The following is a 22,174-nucleotide window of genomic DNA, read 5'->3' as shown; positions in this document are numbered from 1 at the left end:
AGTGGTTCCCAACAGTTTGTCACTTGTGTCAGCCTCCGTCATTCATTACCGCTACACAGAGAAGCAACACAGCCCATCCTGCCGTGGAAGTGGACCTTCACGGGGGCAGAGATGGAGCGGGGGCAACGGGAGGGTCCCAAGTGGTTGCAGTATCAAGAGGACAGATGCTCCAAGCAGTCACCTTGGTCAAAGCAAGATGCTCTGCAGAATTCTCCCCAACCAAGGGCAGTGGTCTCTGGAGCCAAGGGCAGAATCAGGAAAAGTCAAAGTTAGATTTGACGGGAAGAGGACATTGCTGACTTAGCCAGATCATGGAGTCAAAGACAGATGATAATGGTTTGAGAAGCTCATGGTGGTGAAGAAAGGAAACAAGGGGCCAGGGCCCATATGTCCTGCCCCACCACCCCACCCTGTTAAAGCACTGCTTGTTTCCTGGCCTCAGCCCTAGTCAGTCCTAGGAGACGGGATCTGCCATGTGGGCAGTATTGTCCTTTAAGAAACCTACCTGAGCAAGCAGGCCGTGGCCTATTGCCTGCTCCCTGCATTCTTTGCTAACCACTCTCCCACCAGCTCCCTTGACCTTGAAGTTCAAGACATTCATTGCTTCTGTTGCAGGGTTGGAAAAACAGACAGGAGTCCCCACATTTGACAACCTTGGCCGAGTAGATGTGTGATTGCCAGTCTTTCCCAGTTCATTCTAAACTGGTGCTGTCCTTATTACTGTCATTGTTATTGTCATGTGATGGTGGTACCTGCCCGCTGCTCAGTGGTTACTAATGTACTCAGCCCTCTGAGCTTTGCATCTTCATCAGTCCACTGACAACACTAGTACCAATGTCATAGGTTGCCCTGATGTTTAATCAGTGATACAAATGCTGTGCTGAGCTTAGTGCTTCATCCAAATACACTGAAGCACTTATTTTTATTTACTGATCAGCTATAATATTCTTTAGCAGTTATTACTGTTTATCAATCACTTACATTATATCAGGCCTGCTTTTGGAGATTCAGTTCTGCTGAATGTCATATGCTTCCTGATTGCCAGAGTTCTGCAAGTACTGGAACACTTTGTCCTGACTGGCCAAGCCCTGCTTCTGGTCAGAGCACAGCTCTGGGTGCCCTAGGTCTCCGGCTCCCTCTCTCACCACACTTAGAGCTCCATGCTGAGGTTATATCTATTCTTTCGGCTCGGTACCTAATGTCTCTGTGTCTGGCTTCATTAATATTCATTAGTTAAGGAATATATTATCTTACTTAGTTCTCTTAATAGCCAAGTCCATAAAGTATTATTATCAAGATAAGGAAACAAAAGCCCAGAGAGTTAAGAAAATTGCCCCTGATTATGCAATTACCCAAGTGGTGAAGTCGAGATAGAATCTACATCATCTGATTTAAAAGATCACACTCTTGGTCTCCTGGTTCAGCCCCCCTTCAAACCGGCCTCCCCTGGGGAGACATTCAGCCCTGGTGTGTTGAAAATCATGTCAGTTGGCTTCTCGGGAAACATCGGACTATATGGTCACACTTCCATGTGGCAGCCCCGGAGCTGCAGTTGAAGAGCAGCTGCCTTGGTGCAGGGCAGGGTCTTGGTGGCTGCTGCCCCTGGCCATCCTGCCTGCTCCTTGCCCGCCAGCGCCCCCACTCACTCACAGTACTGGCCCCACCCCCAGCTGCTTGAGATGGTCCCTGATATAGACAGAGCCGGCAGGAGGGCCTTTCCAACCCTTTTGTTCCTGTTGAAACATGACTGGGCTTTCTCCTTTCTCTGGACCTGAGAAGCAGGCTCCTTTTCTAACTGCTGTTTTCCTGGAGATGGCATCCAGTTGAGTTTGTGACACTTAAGCCCACACCAGAGGAAGAATCTGTTTCCAGGAACAGGGAGCAGAGTAGAATGTGTGAGAGCAGAGAGGTGGGAATGGGGTTGTTCGTCCTTTGGTAGGAACTGACGAGTGACTCAAATCCTATTTGCAGGTAAGTTGTGCTCATTCTTGAGACTCCTGGAGGGGTCTAATCGGCAGGCATGCGTCCTTCTAGCTTGATGAAAGGGCTAGCACTGGTCATGGGGTGTTACCCGTTTTCTCCCCTAGGAACCACAAAAGCTAATTTCCTCCACCCTGGGTCACTTAAAATGAAACTAAATTTTTTTTTTTTTTTAACAAAAGGGATACTTGTTACAACTTAGCTGCATGATTTTGCCGTAGATGAGTCCCCAAGTCCTGCTTCTGCTACGGTAGCCAGGCCTACATCTCGCCACCAGTGTGCATTCAGGATGGGGGATGAGGCGATAGTGTGGGGTCCGGGGTTCTGTTCCTAAGTAGCTCTCCAATCCTGCCCTTGTGTGACTTGCTGCGTTTCTGCAGAGCTAGAGGAATGCAGTCGAGACAGCATCGCCATCACACCCACCCTTTCCAGGTCTTGGTGGGTGCTCCTGGTGCTCCTCCGGGTGCCACTAATCAAAGGCAAAGCCACCGGGGACTCCGCACTGCCCAAGTCAACGTCAGTCACCACCTCTCGTTGTACTTGGCCTCTCGGCAGCACCTCACTGCTGCTGATGCCTCATGGATACACACCTTTTCTTTTCCCTCTTGATGTGTGAGTGGCCATGAGCCATGGAGTGTGCGTGGTCTCCAGGGGGCGAGGAGGCAGATTTCTGGGGTTAGACCTTGGGTATCTTTGGGGGAAGGGGTGTTCTGCCCACCTTCGGGGAAATGCCTGCGGTGCTTCCCTCCTTCCTCTCCGCCCCCATGTCTAGTACCCTCCCTACTCCTCGTTCTGAGCTTGTCACTGTAGCCTCCGTGCTGTCCCTGGAGCACACACCGCCTTCACAGTGAGGTCTGCTGCGCCTGGAAAACTGTGACCCCAGACAACACGTGACCTGCCCGCCACCTGCTCCGCGGAGAAGCTCACGTCTCTCCTTCGTGAGGCCAGCCCTGACCGCTCGTGCCCACTCCCCACCTCAGGCATTCCTAAGCCCCTTCCTCAGCTCCGTTCTCCCCCACACACACACACACAATGTCACTTTCCAAGTACTACATAGCTCACCCACGGTGCTGGCTCCCTGTGTGTCTCCCCCCACACACTAGGAGGTACGCTCCCTGAGGGCAGGAACAGGTACACAGACAGCCCTGGGCATTGTGGAAAGAGCAGTAACTGAACAAGAACACAGTGGCCGAATCAGCTCTTGGCGGGACCCCTTAGGCAGCAGGCAAGGCCAGGATTGGTGTCACCATTGTAACCCTGGGCCGCTGGTGTGAGAGGAGGGGAAACAATCATAACCAAGCCTGGTGTGTGCTGTGTATTATCATCTGCCAGGCTCTGTTAAGGCCCTTTCCACTAAGAATCCATCTCCCCACAGACGCCCTCAAGGACTAACACTGCGGTCACCACCCCCGTCTCCCAGAACCAGAGACCGCAGAACCCAGAGGGCACGTTGGTAGCCAGGGTGCCCATCCCGCTCCAGGGCCCACGTTCTCCTTCCCCACTGTGACCCAGAGAGGCAATGTTTTAGTCAGGGTTTTTGCTGCTGTGACTAAACGACCCAGCCAGAACAACTGTAGAGGACGAAAGGTGTGTTTGAGGGCTCGCGGTTTCAGAGGTCTCAGTCCCTAGACAGCAGGCCCCATCCTCGGGACTCGAGGTGAGGCAGGACGTCATGGCAGGAGAGTGTGGCGGAGGGACGCAGCTCACGTCAGGGTGACCAGGAAGCAGAGAGATACAAATGTATACCCCACAGGCACGCCCCCTTCCCCCTCCTCCAGCTCACCTGCCGACGTCCAGTTAGCACTCAGCCAGTCCCATCAGGGGATAATCACTGATTGGGTTAAGGCTCTCACAACCCAGTCACTTCTCCTCTGAACCCGTCTCGCACGTGAGCTCCTGGGGGACACCTCACATCCAAACCCTGACAGGCGAGGTCCTAGGAAGCGCACTGTGGCTGTTCCCTGTCTCCTCTGAGACGTTCCCGTGGCCTCTTCATGCCAGGGACCTGGGTTGTTCCCCTGGTTAAAGACACCTGCCTGCAGGAAAGGACGAAGTTAAAAAGACAGACGGAGGGAGGGGAGCATGTGAGGCCAACTGCCAGGGTCTGTCTGGGGTCTGGTACCTGAGTGCTGAGGAGGCCCGTCCAGCGGGCAGTCTGCCCTTCCCTGCCGTTTCCCGGGCTTATACTGAGCCCCGCGGGAGGCTGCGACCTCACAGCCTCCACTCACTCACTGGGCTTGGGAAGCCTCTGGACCCACTCGTGGTGCCCCCTGCCCATCAGCTCTGCGGGAGAGGGGCGGGAACCCCTGGCACACTCAAGGGAGTTGGGAGAAAGGGGCCGAGGGAATGTGAGACACCCAGGAGGAGCTTCAGGGCTCGGCAGATGAGCTCTCCCCAGCACACGGTTTTCCTGCCAGGCAGCCACCCGGCACTGGAAGAGGTGAATTTACTGTGTCGAAAAACCTGGGCTGTTTTGGACATGAAGAAAGATTCAGAGGGCTGGCGGGAGATGAAGGTCCGATCCTCTGTTTTCATAGATGAGCAGCCAGCAAGCCAAAAACGGTCCTGTTGCAAGGAGCATGTTACCTTTCTGACTGTCCCCTGCCCTCGCCCATTCTCTCGCCCTGAGCCCACTCTCTGGCCCTGAGCCCACCAGCCCACTGAGCTACAAAAGGGGAAAAGGACACATTGCTAATCTAAGTCAGGCACCGCATGAGGCTCTAGAACCCTGCAGGCCAGAGCTAGCGTCCCCATCTTCACTTGTGGGTGAGGAACCTGTGACTAGAAGGCTGTTCAGTGTGCCCAAGGTCAGAAGAAAGAGGGGCAGTTGGGCTCCCAGACACTTATGTGTGGGTGTTCCCCATCTTCTCAGCAGGGTCCCCTGGTGCTCGGGTAGATGAGCCTGAGTTCCTCAGCCCAAAACATGGCCATAGGTTTATGAATAATTTTGCAGGGAACTTTTTTTAAATATTAGCAAGAATTCCTTAAGGCAGACACTCTGATGTTACTACTATTAGTGTAAAGTGGTTTATATTTTGGGATGAAGAAATTTGCATATATTTATCAAGAGTTAAAAATTATTAATCCATAGAGATTCTTTTCCTCTTGACTACTCTGCCCCTTTTCCTCTTGACTACTCTGCCCCTTCTCTCTCCACATTTGGCAAGGATCTTGAACAAGAAGCAAGGCAGTGTACCAGCCAGGGTCCTCCAGAGAAATAGAATAGAGACACAGAGAGATCTAGAGATATGGATGGATGGATGGATGGATTGAAAAAGACACAGCGGGTCTAAGGAATTGGCTCACATACTTGTGAGTGTTGGCAGGTCTGGAATCCATAGAGCAGACCAGCAGGCAAGAAATGCAGGAAGAATTTCTGTGTTAAACTCCTGAGGCTGAGTTCCTTCTCTCTGTCTGTCTCTCTGCATTTTAATTCTGTATTTATTTTATATTTTTCCATATTTTAATCAATGCATTATAATTATGAATAATGGTGGGCTTTGTTGTTTCATACATGTGTGTGCAGATGATATAACATTGTACTTTTTTCCATGAAAGCTCAGTATTTGTCTTATCCCTTTAGCTAACTGACGGCCTTATCAAGGGTAATCTTTCCTTAAAGTAGTTATAGATGTTCTTTGTATCTTCCCTGTGACATCTAGGCTAATGTTTGGCTAACACCAGACACAGTACCCTAGTCCAGTGGACATATAAAACGAACCATCGTAAGCAGCAGTTGTGAGTTCTGTGCTCTGTTCGGGCTGGGCTTGGCCCCAGGCACTGCCACATACACTCTGCTATTTCTCATCAACATGCTGTACATGTGCACAAACTCTGGGACTCAGATTGGTTACGGTGACTTGCCCAGGAGGCCATCTCTGATAGAGTCAAACCTGGCTTCCAGGATTTTCTGATTACCACTCCACAAGACTGCCTTCCAAAAGCTTCAGTGTGAAGAATTTAGATTCAGCAATAGAAGATAGAAGTGTCACTCAGCTTATCAGGACTGGACCTGGAACTCAGGTCTCTTGGCTCCCAAGCCCGCCTTCTTGCACACCATAGCGCCCCCTGGCTTCCAGAAAATTCACAGTCCCTGCAGACTAATGCTGGCAGCAGATTGTTCACCCCTGGCCAGCAGGTCCCAGCCGAGGCAGGATGTTCCAACCGCGCATGCTGCAGAGGGACCACAGCTGTCGTTACCTCCTCAATAAACAGATGTGCTCAGAGTCCGGGCCCTGCAGCCACTTTATTGCTGAGACAGCCTCATAATGAGATACTTTCAGGGCATCAATATCGAAACCTCGTTGAATGGAGCCTGAAATGGACCTATCTAGTGACAAATCCATCTTTGTGGCAGTTTGCATTTCAGGGAGATTAAAGGGAATTTGCAGAAAGTCCTCCAGAATCTAATGCTGTCCATGCAGAGGGAAATAAGGCCGGCGAGGGCTCCATCTGTAAGGCCTGCTGCTCTCCAGGTCTATTTACTCTGGATATTGCAGAGTATCGATTAGGGTTGTTTCATTGCAAGGAACAGAAACCAATGCAAGGTAGTTTAATTAAAATAAAAAGAAGTTAAAGGAAAAGAAACAAAAAATTGGGTGGTACATCTTATGGAATCAAAGTAGGATTTGGAAAAACAATACAGAAGCATGAAATTAACCAGGGCAGCTCTAGGCCTCTGCAGCAGAAGTTCCAAAGCCCGCAGTGCCCTGTCTGACAGAGTGCAAGTCAGCTGTAAAGATTCCCAGTTTCCATTTCTGTGTATATTTCCAAGGGTGAGAACTAGACTCATTCAGCTTGTGTCATGTGTCTACCCCTAAACAGCCTGCCCTGGCCAGGGGTGCAGGGATCCAGGCAGAGCTCTGTGAGTTGTTCCTAAGTGTACTGGCCACAATAAAAGGGGCAATTATTTTTTTTTAATCAGGACACTCCCAAAAATGGCTGCTGGAATAACTGTGATTGTAATAGTAATTATTTGAGGCTTACATGGGTAGAAGACCTGGTATTTAGAGATCTCTGTACCTATGGTGTGCATGTGTGCATATATTTTTCCCTAATGAACCCCTTTATAATTCAGCCCTCTCAGTCTCCAACTCAATTTCCGTTGCATCATATCTTAAAATCACCAGCTGCGGATGCAATCTTGTGCCCCAATTTAGAGATACTTATCCTCAGGCTTTTAACATATTAAGTCATTTAGACAAGATGCAAACACCACCCCAGCTGAGGACAGCTGTTTGTTACCCTGTATCTCTAAGGACCAAGCACATAGTAGGTGCTCAGTATTTACTAAATGAGTAGCAACCATCCACCAATATAGGGACACTTTCTTCCATGCCCTGAGGTCCCAGGGACTTTGCCATCTTGACCCAAGAATGTAATTTTTTTGACTCATGTCCCATCCTTACCACTTGGACTCAGTAGATAAGGACCACATTTCCTAGGGAACAGGTAAAGGGCCACAGCTCTGCCATATGTAGTATAAGTTGGATATAAAAGAGATGCTGCCTTGACCCTAGATGCCCGTGGTGGAGGAGGGAATCGTGAGTGTTTGAAAACTGACATCATTGTTCAGATAGACAAAGCAGGCCAGGACAGGCTGACTCACACCTCTGGCCCTCACACTGGCTAAGTGTAGCTCACCCCCATCCTCTCTCACTGCCATCCTTACAGATCTCCTCTGAAATAGTCACACGAGGACTCTACATCACCTGGTGTAGAGTTGACTTCAGCATAAGAATAAAAAATGAACTAGAAATGACATTCCAAGGGTTCCAAATGAGCCTCCAGTTCATCTCTCCAGCTACCTCTTCTCCAAAGGGAGCTGGTAAGAACCTTAACCCAGAGTGGCTTCAGAAGACATTCTGACCTGGTCCACATTCCCCCTCATGGCTCCTTGACACCAAGCCTGGCCAATGTCCTTCTTGGTCTGTGTTTCTGTTCTGTGCCACACTGAACTGGGGCAGCGTAATTTCTGATAGGCTCAAAATTTTGTTCAGTGACGTGACCTTAGTAACACAGCAATAAGCTCTTATAGGCTATGGGGAGGGAGGGTGCTTCTTCCAGTATTTTTCAAAATGTCTTTGAGTACTTATTACTTCCCCAAGGGGGCTGCTTGCTCTCTTCTGGTGATGTAACTCAGTGATGAGGCATTGAGACTCAGAAGTCAGTGGTCTGAGCAGGAAAGTGGAATGACATACCACATTCGTAGCCAACAGAGATCCTAAAGATCAAGGTAGGGAGTAATGACAGTCTCCATGCCTGCCCTGCACCAGGTGTGCCAAGCAGTGTCATCACCTGGCTCACAGGACCTCCAGGAGGCAGACACTCCATTCTGGAGGAACCCAAGGTAGGGAAAAGCTAAATGACTTGGCCAGGATGGCAAGACTCATTGAGTGGCATTACCAGGATTCAAATCCAGTCTGTGCTCACTCAAAGCATCATGCCGGGTGGCCCTCCCTGAGCTTCTGTTCCCTTTCCAAGGATGGCCGAGGAGCTGGAGAAGAGCAGACAAATCCAGAGGTCAGGAGCGTCTCCAGGGAGCAGAGCCGAAGGCAGGGTGTGGAGGCAGGAGCTAATGAGAGATTGCAGAACTCTCCTCCGGCACATGGTGGACCAGAGCTCTGACATGCCTGGCTGGGTGCTGGCTGTTTAGGGACAGTCGGGCTCCGGGGCACAAGTCTGGCTCCTTTCAAGACTCAGGGTCCAGACTGTTCAAAGGGTTGAGAAGTCACAGGCTGGTGAATCTCTCCCCACCTTTGTGGCCACCTGCTCTTGGGTGGCCAGTGGGAGGAGGGGTAAAAAGTCCTGTGAGCCCTTCTGCTGCTCCTGACTCTGGAAGGAGCACCCCGCAAGTGTGCAGGAGGCTGTCCCAGGCCTTCCTCTTGTGCAGCATCTGGGAAGCTGCTCAGCCTCTCTGGGCCACTCACTACCAACCCTCACAAGGGAAGGACTTTGGCCTGGAATCACAGACACCCGCTCTTTCTCTGCCCACCCCCTCTTTCCAGGAAGTCTGTCATCCAGCTTGACCTCGCCAATACCAAGAAAGCAATGATTGTCCCCGCATTTGAGACACTGCGTTACCGGCTGTCTTTCCCCAAGTCGAAAGCAGAGTTGCTATCAATGCTGGACATGGGGACCCTCTTCACATTCAGGTAAGTGGCCCTCACTGCTGTCCTCTGGGGTGCCTAACGGACTTCTCTCCTGGGAAACCCAGACACCAAAGCTGTTGACCCAGAAGTTGGTGGGGGTCATATGCATTGGTCCATTGGAAGGCAAAAATAAAGCCAGTATCCTTGCAACCCCCCACCCTGGCCAATGCACATAGTTTGCATTGTACATGACGACAGGTGTGTGTCTAGGTGGATGGGCATGTTTAGGTCAGAAGGCCGGTCATGCTTCTTTTCATGTTTTTCCAAACTGATCTCAGACCCCTTCTCCATCTCCTGACCTGAATTCTCCTTGGGGCATTCCCTCCCTGGGTAAACAGTTTCATTCTGTGAGCAGCCTGGGTGTTCCCTTTTTCTTTTTGGTGTGAGTGGTCTGTTTTCTAAGCCCTTTGGGACTGCGATGAGCAGTAATTACTTCAACTTAAAGTCACCGAGGTGACACCAGAGTTGCACAGACCCCCTTCAGGAGCTGACTTTCCTGCTGCCCAAGTGACAGCTGCAAACAAAACCCTCATTTCCTAGGACCTACGTCCTGCAGGGACCTGGCAGGGAGCTACCCTGCTTCACATCCAGAAGGCCCCAGGAGACTCGGCAACTGCACAGGTGCAAATGGGTTCTGGCTCTGGAGCACAGGCCCGGGCAGCATGATGTGTGACAGTGGGGGACAGGGGAGTAGGAGTCCTGCTGGGTCTCTTGATTGAGCAGTCAGAGGAGAGCTGTGCTTCAGCCTGCTTTCTGTTAAAGTGAATCCTCGAAACAATGTAGGAATGGTCAGCACTTCCTTGGAGTTCAAAAGCATACAGCTCTAGGCAGTCTGAATTGTCCTGCAAAGACTGTAGTCATAGCAACTTAGGTTTTCATCTCATACAGCTTCTAGAAGTTTCTAAAGCTTTCCTCCAACTATTTTGTGAAAATAACTCCATCAAGTAGGATGTCCATTCAGCAGTTTAGAAATTACCAGTTTTGTACGTTTTATGGAGCATGGAGAGGCCCTGGAGGTGCCAGGACTGCACCCCATCCTTTGTCCTCCATCCAGAATTCTGGAAAACAACCCAGAAGAGCTAATTCCCCCCCAACCACTGCTTTCCAGAAATAATACCAACTGCCATTTGTTGAGTGCTTTGCATGAACCGGGCTCTGTGATCAGCCCATTTAATCCTCAGAACAAACCCGAGGTGGATACCGGAAAGAAACAAATAGACCCTGAGGTTCTGAGAGGTCAAATAATTTGCCCATTGAAAAGCAGCCAGGAAATGTCAGAGCCAGGATTCAGCCCGGCCCGAGGGACCACTGAACCTGTGCTCTTCACTGACCCAGCACCGGGCTGCTGAGTCCTGACTGCTCACACGAAGCCACGTTTGAAGCTGCAGAGTAAAAACCTACTCCTGGAAATTCGAGACCAAGCCTTCATCTGAGTCCCCTGCAGTTGCCATAACCTGGTGGCTGAACACCTGGCAAGTTTCCAAGATGTTCTTCCTTCCATCTCCAACCCCAGGTGATTTGAGAAATCATTTCACAGCCATGTCCGTGGGCGTGAGAGCTGGGGTCCGGCCTGCTGTGTCCGTGATTACTGCTCCCGCTAACAGCTTGCAAGCCACCATGCCAAGTGCTAAATTACAGACCTTCCCTCCGAGAGATTGCTTTTGTCACCTGCTCTCCAAGTAACGAACACTTAAGCCTCTGAGCAGCTGAAAGAAACTCCCCACCACACCTGGGCACCCCCCCCCCACGTCCTCTTGGGGTGTGGCTCTCGGAGCAAGGACCCTGGGAAAGTAGCATCTCATCACCTGGGTCCTTGTTAGAAATGCAGTCTCGAGCTCCAGCCAGAAATCCAGAATCAGAAACCCTGGAACTGGAACTGACCTTCCCCGTGTCTCTGACGTGTACCTGAGCTTCCCAAATTGCTTTCAACAGCGTCCTGTGAGGTGCAGCCGGGAAACAGCCATCTGAGCCTACCTGAGGCTACCTGATGTGGCTGGTCTCCGTCTCAGCCATGCCCTGAAGTCCAGTGTCTGTTGGACTGACAGCAGGTTCCTGGGGGCAGTTTTCAAGCTGTGGTTTGCTTTAATGGCAGGTTAACTGTAACGTCCCTGCATCCTGTGCAGCCCAGCCTTTCAGCACGCGGTCAGCGTTCCAGACTGAGCAGCTTCTCTCTGCTCAGCCAGACGAAGGGAACTGACCCATCCCTGCCCTTCCCTTCTCTCTCTTTTGTGTATTGTAATAAGCCCAGAATTTAGATTCGAAAGATGGAGAACAAACAAAACGTTCATCAGTACACTGGTAACACAGACAGCGAGACCACTGTGGACTGACATCCTATTCAGGAGGCGAACGAGGAAAAATAATGAGAATGTTCTCAGTTTTCAAGGAATCACCACACATCAGACACTGCCCTTTGTACTTTATGTGAATTAATTCACTTAATCACCAGGGATTATGATTTCCTTGTTTACCAAGACGAGGCAACAAAGGTGCAGGGGAGTTATCCTGTGGACACCTGCTGAATGACAGAATGCACACCCACGACCAGCATTCTAAACCATTTTGTTAAACTGCCTTTAGGGAGCTAGTATATTTTGAATGTCTCTGGCCAGCTCTCTGCCAAGTTCTTCCCATCATCTCATTTAAACTTCTTGGCAATTCAGCAAGATAGGTGTTGTTTACCCCAGCTGATACAAGAAGAAACCTAGTTAAAGTATTTTGTTACGCAAGATCCTCAGCTCCTGAGTGGTAGAGGTGGGATTTGAACCTTGGCCCAAAGACTCGACTGAGCTGTGTTTGGAACCTAATACAGGCTCCTGGTCATCACCCATGCTGGACAGATTCTGTCCAAGGCACTAAGTGTCAAGAGTACCTGTTCAACAAAATAACAAATAGAAAATCAGCTATTTGGGGGCCTAGTTTTTGGCTGAGGCTTGTGATTGACAGCTGTCACAATATTCTTTTTCACACTCCACTAAAGTAGCGTTACTCAGCCTTTTTCCAGTTAAGTGACTGGTTTTGGTGGACATTGCCACAGTGATCGGGCTGGGGGTCAAGGTCCTGCCTTCCCCCGCCTGCCTGTCTCATCCAGCAGCACATCGTAATGAAAACCCACCTGTTGGTCAGTGCTCATTCGGCCACACTGAGGGTTGGACGACAGTACAGTGTCAGTGAGGAACGAGCAAATGAAGGGAGCAGTCGCGTTCTGTCATCAGAGCACACCCTGCCACCCTCAGCCTGTACAGAGCCTTCCCTAAGGAGAGGAGAGCCAGCACTTCCTGTCCCTTTCTCCTGCAGCTCCTCTGTCGGGTTCCCACCCTCCATTCCGTCTCCCCTGCAAGCGCCAGAGCTATGTGTGGAGTGTTCCTATCCCACTCCACACCCCGTCTTGTGTACCCCACAAGTTTTAGGTTCCTCGCTTGTTCACCCCATTATTCAATTTGAGTGCAACTATTGAGTGCTTTTTCCATTGTCCAGAGAGCGTAGGGAATGGTGACACACAAGGATGGTTTTCCAAAAGTGGGTCAGAGTGCAAGTCCTGAGCTTGAATCCCAGCTCCACCACTGTACGATTTATAACCTGACGTTGGGTAAGTTGTAAGAATTAAAAATCTGTATGGGCCAGGTACAGCGATACATGCCTGTAATCCCAGTGGTTCAGAGCTGTAGAGGAGGATCACAAATTCAAGGCCAGCCTCAGCAACTTAGTGAGGCTTTAGGCACTTATCAAGAACCTGTCTCAATTTTAAAAATGAAAAAAAGGGGGGGGTACTCGGGATGTGTCTCAGTGGTTAAGCACCCCTGGGTTCGATTCCTGGTACAAAACAAAAATAAAAACAAAAATACACACACACACACACACACACACACGCTATGTGCATGTTTTTAAAAAAAGTTCTAATACATAAGGTTAATAAATACTAGCTTCTTGCCATTGTTATATGGTGATATTCATTTTCTATGCTGTAGAACAAAGCACCACAAACATAGCAGCTTAAAACAGTACAGATTTATGGCCTCACTGTCTATGGAGTCTGGTCCAGACCCAGAGAGTTGGCAAAGCCACAGTTCTCCAGCCCACAAGCTTCCCTTCCCAGCTCCGGGGCTGCTGGTGCAATTCCTTCTCTTGTGATTGCAGGCTGAGGTCCCTGTGCTTCTGCTAGCTGCTGGCCCGTCACCCCTCTCAGCTCCTGGAATCTAGTCCTCTGTCCTGTGGCCCCATAGAACCCTCTGCTCTCAGCAGGGCTCCTCCTTCTACATCAAGACCTGAAGGTTCATGTGATCCAGACAGACCACCTCCACAACCTCCTGTTTAATTAATCCAGGGCCATTCAATTAATAACCTTAACTCTGTCTACAAAACTCCCTTTTGCTGTATAATATAACATGATCACAGGAGTGGTGTCCTACTCATAGGTTATGCCCCAAGGTTATGCCCCAGAGAGTCACCAGTAGGAATAATTGCAGTTGTCAACGAGATCAACCTGTAGTTGGTTCCACAGAAATGACAGAGCTCCCAGGAGCTCACTAACCTTTTCACAGGAAACATCTCATTAGTGAAGGATGTGGACAACCAATGGTATCAGTCTCCTGGGGCTGCTATGACAAAATCCTTAAAACTAGGTCTTCACAACAGAAATTTGTTTTCTCACAATTCTGGAAGCCAAAAGACCAAAGTCAAAGTATCTACAGGTTCATGCTTTACCCAAAGGCTCTGGGGAAGACCCCTTCCTTGCTTCTCTCTGCTTCCTTCCGGTGGTTGTGGGCAGTCCTTGACACCCCTTCATCTGCAGACAGGTCCCTCAGTCTAATCTCTACCTCCATCTTCCCATAGTAGAGTTCCAGAGTGTGTTCCAGAGTGTGTCTGAGTCCAGATTTTCCTCTTCTTATAAGGACACCAGCCATTGGATTAGGGTGGGCCCTAATCTTGACCTCATCCTGACTTGACTATATCTGCAGAGAACCTATTTCCAAGTAGGTCACATTTCCAGGCCCTGGGTCAGGATGTGAGCATGGTTCTGCAGGGACGCAGCAGCCCACCTATTAGTATCTCTTCTTCCCTCAAATCAGCCAGCTCTGGAAAGGCCTCTTCCTTCCCTTCACTCAGGGCTTTCCTCTGTGTGCCCAGGTACCACGTCTGGACAAAAGGCCATGCACCCACAAACTTCGCCAAGTGGCGGACCTCCACCACGCCTTACCGGGTTGAGTGGGAGGCTGACTTTGAGCCGTACGTGGTGGTGCGTCAGGACTGCCCCGAGTATGACCGGAGGTTTGTGGGCTTCGGCTGGAACAAGGTGGCTCACATCATGGAACTGGATGCGCAGGTGAGAACAGCGTCTGGGGCTGGGGACAGAGGCTTGGATCTCACAGCTGAAGGGTGACCTGGGGACAGAAAACAGGGTCTGAAGAGGGAGCAAGATGTGTTCAGGACCCAGAGTGGGAACCTGGCAGTGCTGGTCCTCAGGCTGTGGTTCTCAAACCATTGCTTTCTTCCACCCTTGTACGAGAGTCAGGTTCCTGATACTGCTCAGCACTCAGCCTCTGAGTCGCAGAAGGGACACAGAGCACCCTAAGGGTTCCATGTACTTGGCACTAAGCTCACCACAGGCACGGCTCACCTTTAACTAAAAGAGTGGTGATTTTTAGGCAGCATTTAGTCTTTTAAAAAATATTTTTAAAAACTTTTTTAGTGGCAGCCACATCAGCGTATATAGCAGCTCAATTGACAGTAGCTAAACTATGTAACCAACCTAGGTGTCCTTCGATAGATGAATGGATAAAGAAAATGTGGTATATATATATTCAATGGAATATTACTCGGTTTTAAAGGAGAATGAAATCATGGCATTCGCTGGTAAATGGATGGAGCTGGAGAATATCATGCTAAGCAAAATAAGCCCCAGCCCCCGTCTTTTCTCTCTGGGCAGTTCCCCAGCCACCTCCGGCTCAAGCACAGGGTAACTATTCCTTAGCAAGACCATCCCAGATTTGGAAAAAGTACAGATTGGATGCTCCGTGTTGGCCCTCCATGAGCTTCACCACGGGGACTTCGCAATGGTTCCACTGTGTTTAAGAGCAGTCCCAGGTGACCGAGAACCACTGGGCCTGAGAACCGCTGATATCAGAAGAAGGTACTAGAACAGCGTCCATATTGCACGACAGAAAGCTGTTTTCATAGCACCTGGTGGGAGCCCAGAGCTGCCCGCGGGCTGCAATGTGGCATCAGCCTCCACTGCTGCTAGAAACAATGGTGGTCTAGTGTCCAGCCAGGTCGTGAGGTGAACCGGTTCAAAGAAAGCTCATCTTGCAGTACTTTGTTTCTGAAGCTTAGCAGAACAGTGTTAAGCATTCTCCTTTCTTTGCCGGGAACACATCAGACACAATTTTACCCTTTCCGTGACTTAATGGGGGCACACCTGACAGGTCACAGGGCTGCGCCCAGGGGGCTATCGGTCCTCTCAGGGCGCTCCGTCCCTGTGCCCCAGACACAGCCGGGCTGGGCGAGTTCTCGCGTTTTCTCTTCGTGGTTTCTCCCACCCCTTCCTTGCTCGGCTGTCAGTGTTGCTGCCTCCATGTTCCACCTGGGACGGGCGCTGTCCCCTGTCCCCAGTTGACCTGTCTGGGTTTATCCTCCTCTGCTCTGAGCTGGGGAAACAGATGACCAGGATCAGGAGTAAGAGGCGGAAGGAGGGCGTGCTGCGTTCCCTGGGAGTTACGTGTCCTAAATCTGTGTCACCAATTTTGGCTCTTCGGAGGCAGGCCTTTTATTTTTGGACTGAGTTTTTATCTGGGTTCTGCCAGGTCGAGGACACTCTGTAACGACAGGGCTCGTAGGAAGGAGGAGTCGGGGACAGCTTTGTCCTTGAAAAGCTTCAGTCCTGTGCAATGTTTGTTTTTATTTTCTTCTTTTTTTTTTGTCCCCTGTTTTGAACTTATCTGTGGATGTCAGTCGTTGGGACAAGAGACCGTCCCATGCTGCCTCATCCTAGAGCCACCACGTGGGTATGTGCTCACGTCTGTCAGGGCCTTTGAGGGGCCTGGGGGCCAGCTCAGCGCTGTCCCTACAGTGGTGCATCCAGGCAGATGTTATTACTTCCACCTTGATTTTGAGCAGCCCAAGGCTCAGATCGGTCAAGTACCTGCGGGGGTCAGGCTGTCCCTGTGCCGCCTGCTGTCCCCCAGGTGGTTGATGAACTCGGCGTCACCCTCTGCCCTTCTCTTTCTCTCCAGGAATATGAGTTCATCGTGCTGCCCAACGCCTACATGATCCACATGCCCCATGCCCCCAGCTTCGACATCACCAAGTTCCGTTCCAACAAGCAATACCGCATCTGTCTCAAAACCCTGAAGGAAGAATTTCAGCAGGACATGTCCCGCCGCTATGGCTTTGCCGCCCTGAAATATCTCACGGCCGAGAACAACAGCTAGCACCGAGAGGCCACCGCTAGGGAGAGACATGCCACAGGGGATGAGCGACTGGCTGTTTGGGGCCCAGCCTTCAAAGTTGAAATTGAGCATTTGGGGTTTCGTTTTTCTTTGTCCCTTTGGCCCTGCCGGGCTGCTCTCGCTGCAGAGATCTTGACAGGGACGCAGCCAGCTGCAGAGAGTTTGGCATTCCCAGGGCATAGAATTCCCAGGCCTGGCGACACAAGTCTCCTCAAGAAGGGACCTAGAGGGGAGAGCGAGGAAGGGGTTATCTTCTTACCACAAAGCCACAAACCAAGACAGGGCTTCCAGATATTCTTATGGCTTTTTAATAGTCATGGGTCCCCTGGTAGCTGGAGGTGGGGAGTCACAGTGCTGGGGTTTACTCATCCCGGGAAATAAGAGCACGTCATCTCGTCCTTCAGAGGAGACCTTCCTTACCCTGCAGCGTAGTTCAGCACCCAAGGGGAGGGCTAACCAAGGATTGGAACTAGCCATTGGGAAGAACCCCATGGGGACACCGGATATGGAGGGACCTGGAGTTGGGCCTGGTCGATTCTTTATCCTCAAAGTCACTCTTGTTTTCTCTTGATTTGCTTTAGTTTGGGGGATTAAGTTTATTTTTGGTCCGGGAATCCAAACTAGAAAATCTGGTCCTCTCAGGCTCTAAAGGAAAGTCAACTGCCTCAACCAACGTCCCCTGTCAGCAGTGGCCCGATGAGGAGGACAGGAATCTCCAGCAACTATTCAGACCTGGGCAGCTGGCGCTCCTCACCCAAGGCCCCCTCTCCAGGACCCAGGGCTGCGACGGGGACTGGAGAGACACAGCTCCTGGCATGCCGTCACATTTCCTGTGGGCAGCGGCTGGGTCACGAGGAAAGGGCTTTGAAGGAGCCGTTTCCGTGCACACAGAAGGGACAACCCTCTCAGGCCTTCAGAAGAACTCGAGGCATTCCCAGGTGCCCGATTCTGAACACTCGTGTGACCCTGGGGGAGGCCCCCGGGAAAAGGATGGAGCTGGGGTTCCTCGGTTCTTGCCCACTTCCCTGTGGAGGGGAAGAGGTGGCGACCTGAGTCTCCCCTGGGGACCTGTCCAGGGGGGCAGGCACCTTCACCGTTCCACAGATGGAGGAGACACTGGACTTTTTACCCGTTTTCTTTACTCTTCAGTATTAATGTTGTGTTTACACTGACGAGAACACACGAGTGGACGCCCTGCCCTGCGCTGGGCTGTTGGTATGGCCTTGCCATGTGACCAGGGAAAGCAGCACTCAATAAAGGAAAGTACTGACTGTTTCTCCCCGCTCCCTCCCCTCGCTCCTGTAGGAAGCTGCAGAGACACCCCCACAGGGTGAGCTCGAAAGGCAGCTTGAACTCAGCCTTTCTTTTCTCTCCTTGCCTGAGGTTAGGTCTCACTTTACCCTCTAACCCTCAAGCCATTTCCAAACTCTCCATTTAGCTTCTGTTCTCACCACTGAAGTCTGGGGTTTTATTGCACCCCATGTGCAAATCATGGGAATCAGTAGAAAAACAAACATCATGGGTCCCCTGGTCCTGCCAGTCACACATCCCTGATTTTGCAGTGGCCTGTGTTACCTGCTCAGGTGGAGGTGAACCTGAGCCTTCAAGCAGAAATGGGGAAACTGCAGCTAGGACTAATTCTCACACAGTTGTGGATAAATCTACATCTGTGTGTAGAAACAGATAGAGCGAGAAACAGCATTCACTATTACAGAAGTAATCCATGCACACTGTGAAAAGTCAGCACCCAAAAGCCTTCAAAACACATGCAAGTCCAAGTTCTTTGGTGATGTGCTGGGGCCAGCCCCTGAAGGCACGAGCATGACTGTGCTTCTCTCTCCACTTCACTTCTTGGTGATCTCCCCCACCAAGAGCTGCTGGAGAAATATTTATAAGCAGCACCCACTGCCTCTTGCCTTCTCCTGTATACACACACACACACACACACACACACACACACACACACTTCTCTTCCTTCCCTAGAGAGGCCCAAGTGAGCAGATATACTTTGAATTAATCATTACCAGCTACTTGAGCCAAGTTGAAAATCAGCTGGTCATGCCAGTTCCTCAGTGTTAAAAATCAATTTTTAATTCCCTAAAGCTTTTTTTTTTTTTTAATTTGTCCTGGCACTTGAATCATGCTCGGCCACCTTGCTTTCGCTTACATTTTTATGGGCATAGCTAGTGACCATAAAATTTGTCCTCCAAACTGGGTCACTTCTAAGAACGAAAGAAGGTGCTAATTACTTTGAGATGATGGGTATAAATGGGGAGATGAGGAAGCCTCGTTCACAGGGAATGTACTAGAAACAGAAAATGACACTCCCCGCCAACTGGAGAAAATCTCATTTCCCACAAAGAAAGACAGGTGCCTGATGCTATAAACCAATCCCAGTGACTGGAGTTCAGACGTTGCTGGTGTGTAGGTTCATGTGGAGGCCACCAGCCTCGGGAAGGCCTCCAGAGGTCTGCGGAGCCAACCACACGAATTCCCAGAACTTGCAGTGGGAGCAGTCACTCTTTGCCAGCTCCAGCTCATGTGTGGGGGACAGCCACCATTTGGGCAGAGGATGCTGTTCCTTGGTATCAGTTCCCTGGGGAAAAACAAACAGGATCACAATCCTGTCTTGGCTTTCTGCTGAGAGGAAGAACAGGGCTCTCTCTTTAACCCTTATCATGGTCACTGTCCAGAATCAACCATTACGTGCACGATCTTGTATCCTTAGCTCATCAGGCCCCAGGAGCAGATGCAAAGTGGATATGATTGTTTATCGAGGAGGAAACTTGAGTGTGCTCTGTGAAACTGACCTCCCCAAACTCACATAGCCACTAGATGACGAGAATCGAAACCCATCCCTACTTGTTCGAAAGCCAAAGCCACGTAACCTGCAATGCTCCTCCCTCCCCAGTGAGAAGGATGCAGATAGGAAATGGGCAGACTAGAGTATCTGAACCCGAGGAGACAGATGGCTGGGTTTCTAGGCTTCATCCCGTGCAGTTGACTAATAGTTTCTTTGTGCCGCACCGTGGAAGGACAATCCCAACCTTAACACTGTTCCTTTCAAAGATCTACTGCCTTTGAGTTGAGGCCTCATTTGTGGTCACCAGGCCCTTAGGGAGCTCTGTGTCAGTGGAAGGAACGTGATTAAAATCCCGTCTCAGACACACACAGCCTGTGTGCACTCTTGGTACAGGTAGTAGGATCTCATTTATTCAGCCAAGACTTGTATGGTGGCTACCACTGTGGGATCCTCGTGGCCATGTTATAAGAAAGGTTTGATTTTCCCTCTTATTTATCTAGTAGAGCTGGCTATCAGAGAAATTATGTGACTTGCCCAAGGCCACACAGATTATTCTTGGCGGTGTTGGGATTCTAACCCAATTCTGAATGGTTTCAAATCTCATGTCTCTCCACTCCTTTATGCTCCTACCTTCCCATATGATACTGCAATGAGCTCAGCTACTGGGCTTAGACAGTCCTACCTTCATGGAGCATGCGCATTATCCTCTTTAGAAAACAACTACAGGTTATTTTTCAGCTTAATGCCATTAAAATTTGTGAAATGTCATTTATTTACCAATTACCCCAACCCTCATTTCAAACTCCAAGAATCAGAAGTTGGGCCTACTACAGTCTTCATTTTCTTTCATTTAACAAAACATTGTTCTGAGAAAGTGGCCCGAAATTTCAAGGAACAGCTGGTAACATCTGAGAGTAGGCATTGGGGACCCCATAAAAAAGGTTGGGTTTCTGATTTTGAACAGATAATGGATTTGGTCATTGCTTTTTTCTCGCATATTCAAATAATCTTGAGAAACAGTGATTTCTGGGATGAAAGAATTTGTCAGCTGTGGGACAGTGTCTCTCAAGGTGTAGTACCAAGCCATCTGACCAGCAAGGCTGGGGTATTGTCATGACATGATCGGCAGGGCTCACTCAGAGCCAACTCTTCACCCGTTTCCTGGATAAGACTCCATCTATCGTGATGACAAAGAAAGAAAATAAGGGCTGCATGGAGATCAGTAATTTCATTGCATTCTTTATCATTGTTCACTAAATTCTACAAATTGTTTATTGAGCATCTACTCAGTGACACTAAGAATACAAGGATGAACTAGGTAGAGTGTACTTTTCACGTGTTGCACAACTGACTAGATGGTAGCAAAGCAAACATAATACTAAGGCAGTTTTCACTTTATTACATCCACATAAATGTTAGTTTAGTTTTATTTTCATTTATCTATTTCTATAACTCTTCTGTGCATTTTCAAACTTATACAAGAATTGCAAGAACAATAGAGATGGCATTTGTACGTCTTCCATTTAGACTGATCAATCGCTAACACTTTGCCACATGTGTCTCATGGCTCTTTGTGTATAAATTATTTTCCCTGAAACACTTGAGAGTGAATCATAGATGCTTGACACGTTTAAGTCTACAGGCTTTGGCACATATTTATTAAAGCCGCGGCTTTCTCTTATATACCCACAACAGAACCGTTGAATTCAGGAACTTTAACATTGATACAGTACTGTCATCTCATGCTCAGTCTACCAACTTTGCCAACTGTCCTGAGAGTGTCTTGCTGGCAGCAACCTCCACCCAACCCAGCCACACACTCCAGGGCCCGGATCCCATCCAAGATCACCTACCACCTTTAGTTGTCTCTAGTCTCTGATCAGGAACAATTACTTGTGTCATGTTTCATGCAAAGGTATTTTTGAAGGGGGAAGTCCAGTTGTTTTATTAGTTCATTGTTTTGAATGAAAAAAATAATGTTATGTACACAGGGCAATGCATAAAATTTTCAGTGTCTCTAAACTCCTTGAGTTATGTTATGTGACAGAGTACTATGGCGGACGATGTTAAGAAGTTCGGAAGGTTCACCTGGATGTGCGAGCATTGCCCAGACAGCCTGATATGCCGTTGGGGCCCTGAGGCAAAGCTCACTGCCCAGGCACCTCTCTAATTCACCTTATCAGCAGACAATGGAAGGGATCCTTTTCTACCCACTTAAAGATTTTATAGTGGTTTTTCAGTTCTATTCATTAATTGAAATGCTCTTTGTGTAAGGATGGGGGTTTATTACTTTGTGTGGATATAGATGTGGACCTTCATAGCTTTGTCTATTTGCCCATTTCTCAGATCTGCAAGGAAAAAAAGATAAAGCAGCTTTGGGAGATTTCCTGACCTCTCCGACTTCACTCACGGGGCCTGGTGTATGAACATCAGGGCTTTGAATCTCCCATCTTTCCCCAGAGACAATTTAATATGTAGGTAGAAGGGAATGACTTGACTTATTTCTCATGACTATTGAGATCAACATTTAATATTTAGGCCGTTAGCAGATCAGAAATATCTTTACCTAGGAGAGAAAAATTGCCTGCCTCCCCTCATTCCAACAGCCCTGCAGTTGGAGACCAAAGAGACCTCTTTGCCGTCACTGGCTTGTCAATCTGGCCTCAAGACAAAAAGCTCTGTCTCTGTTTTCGTGGTGGTCCACGAGGGCCATGCCAAGCTAAGCCAGCACTCTGGAATTCCACAATGCCGGGCGGGCCTGCCTACATCAGGGATGTGTCCCCCTGCCTGGTGTA

At 49.5% G+C, this 22,174-nt stretch overlaps 1 protein-coding gene across 6 annotated transcripts in view; it reads left to right on the top strand.

Annotated features, from left to right (window-relative positions):
* LARGE1 (LARGE xylosyl- and glucuronyltransferase 1) overlaps positions 1 to 17,851 on the top strand; it is a 490,254-nt gene extending 472,403 nt beyond the window's left edge. For all 6 annotated transcript variants that reach the window (XM_081309721.1, XM_081309722.1, XM_081309720.1 and 3 more), the window contains 4 exons: positions 8,988 to 9,134; positions 14,259 to 14,454; positions 16,361 to 16,687; positions 16,734 to 17,851. In XM_081309721.1, the coding sequence (XP_081165847.1) occupies positions 8,988 to 9,134; positions 14,259 to 14,454; positions 16,361 to 16,558 (541 nt within the window). In that variant the 3' untranslated portion in view covers positions 16,559 to 16,687; positions 16,734 to 17,851. The remainder of the gene's footprint in view (positions 1 to 8,987; positions 9,135 to 14,258; positions 14,455 to 16,360; positions 16,688 to 16,733) is intronic.
* Positions 17,852 to 22,174: the final 4,323 nt, after the last annotated feature.

The sequence above is a fragment of the Spermophilus citellus genome (genome assembly GCF_964194105.1).
Source record: "Spermophilus citellus genome assembly, chromosome: 10".
Lineage (NCBI taxonomy): Eukaryota > Metazoa > Chordata > Mammalia > Rodentia > Sciuridae > Spermophilus > Spermophilus citellus.
The sequence above is the reverse complement of the archived record's forward strand: the minus strand, read 5'-3'. Positions and strand labels throughout refer to the sequence as shown.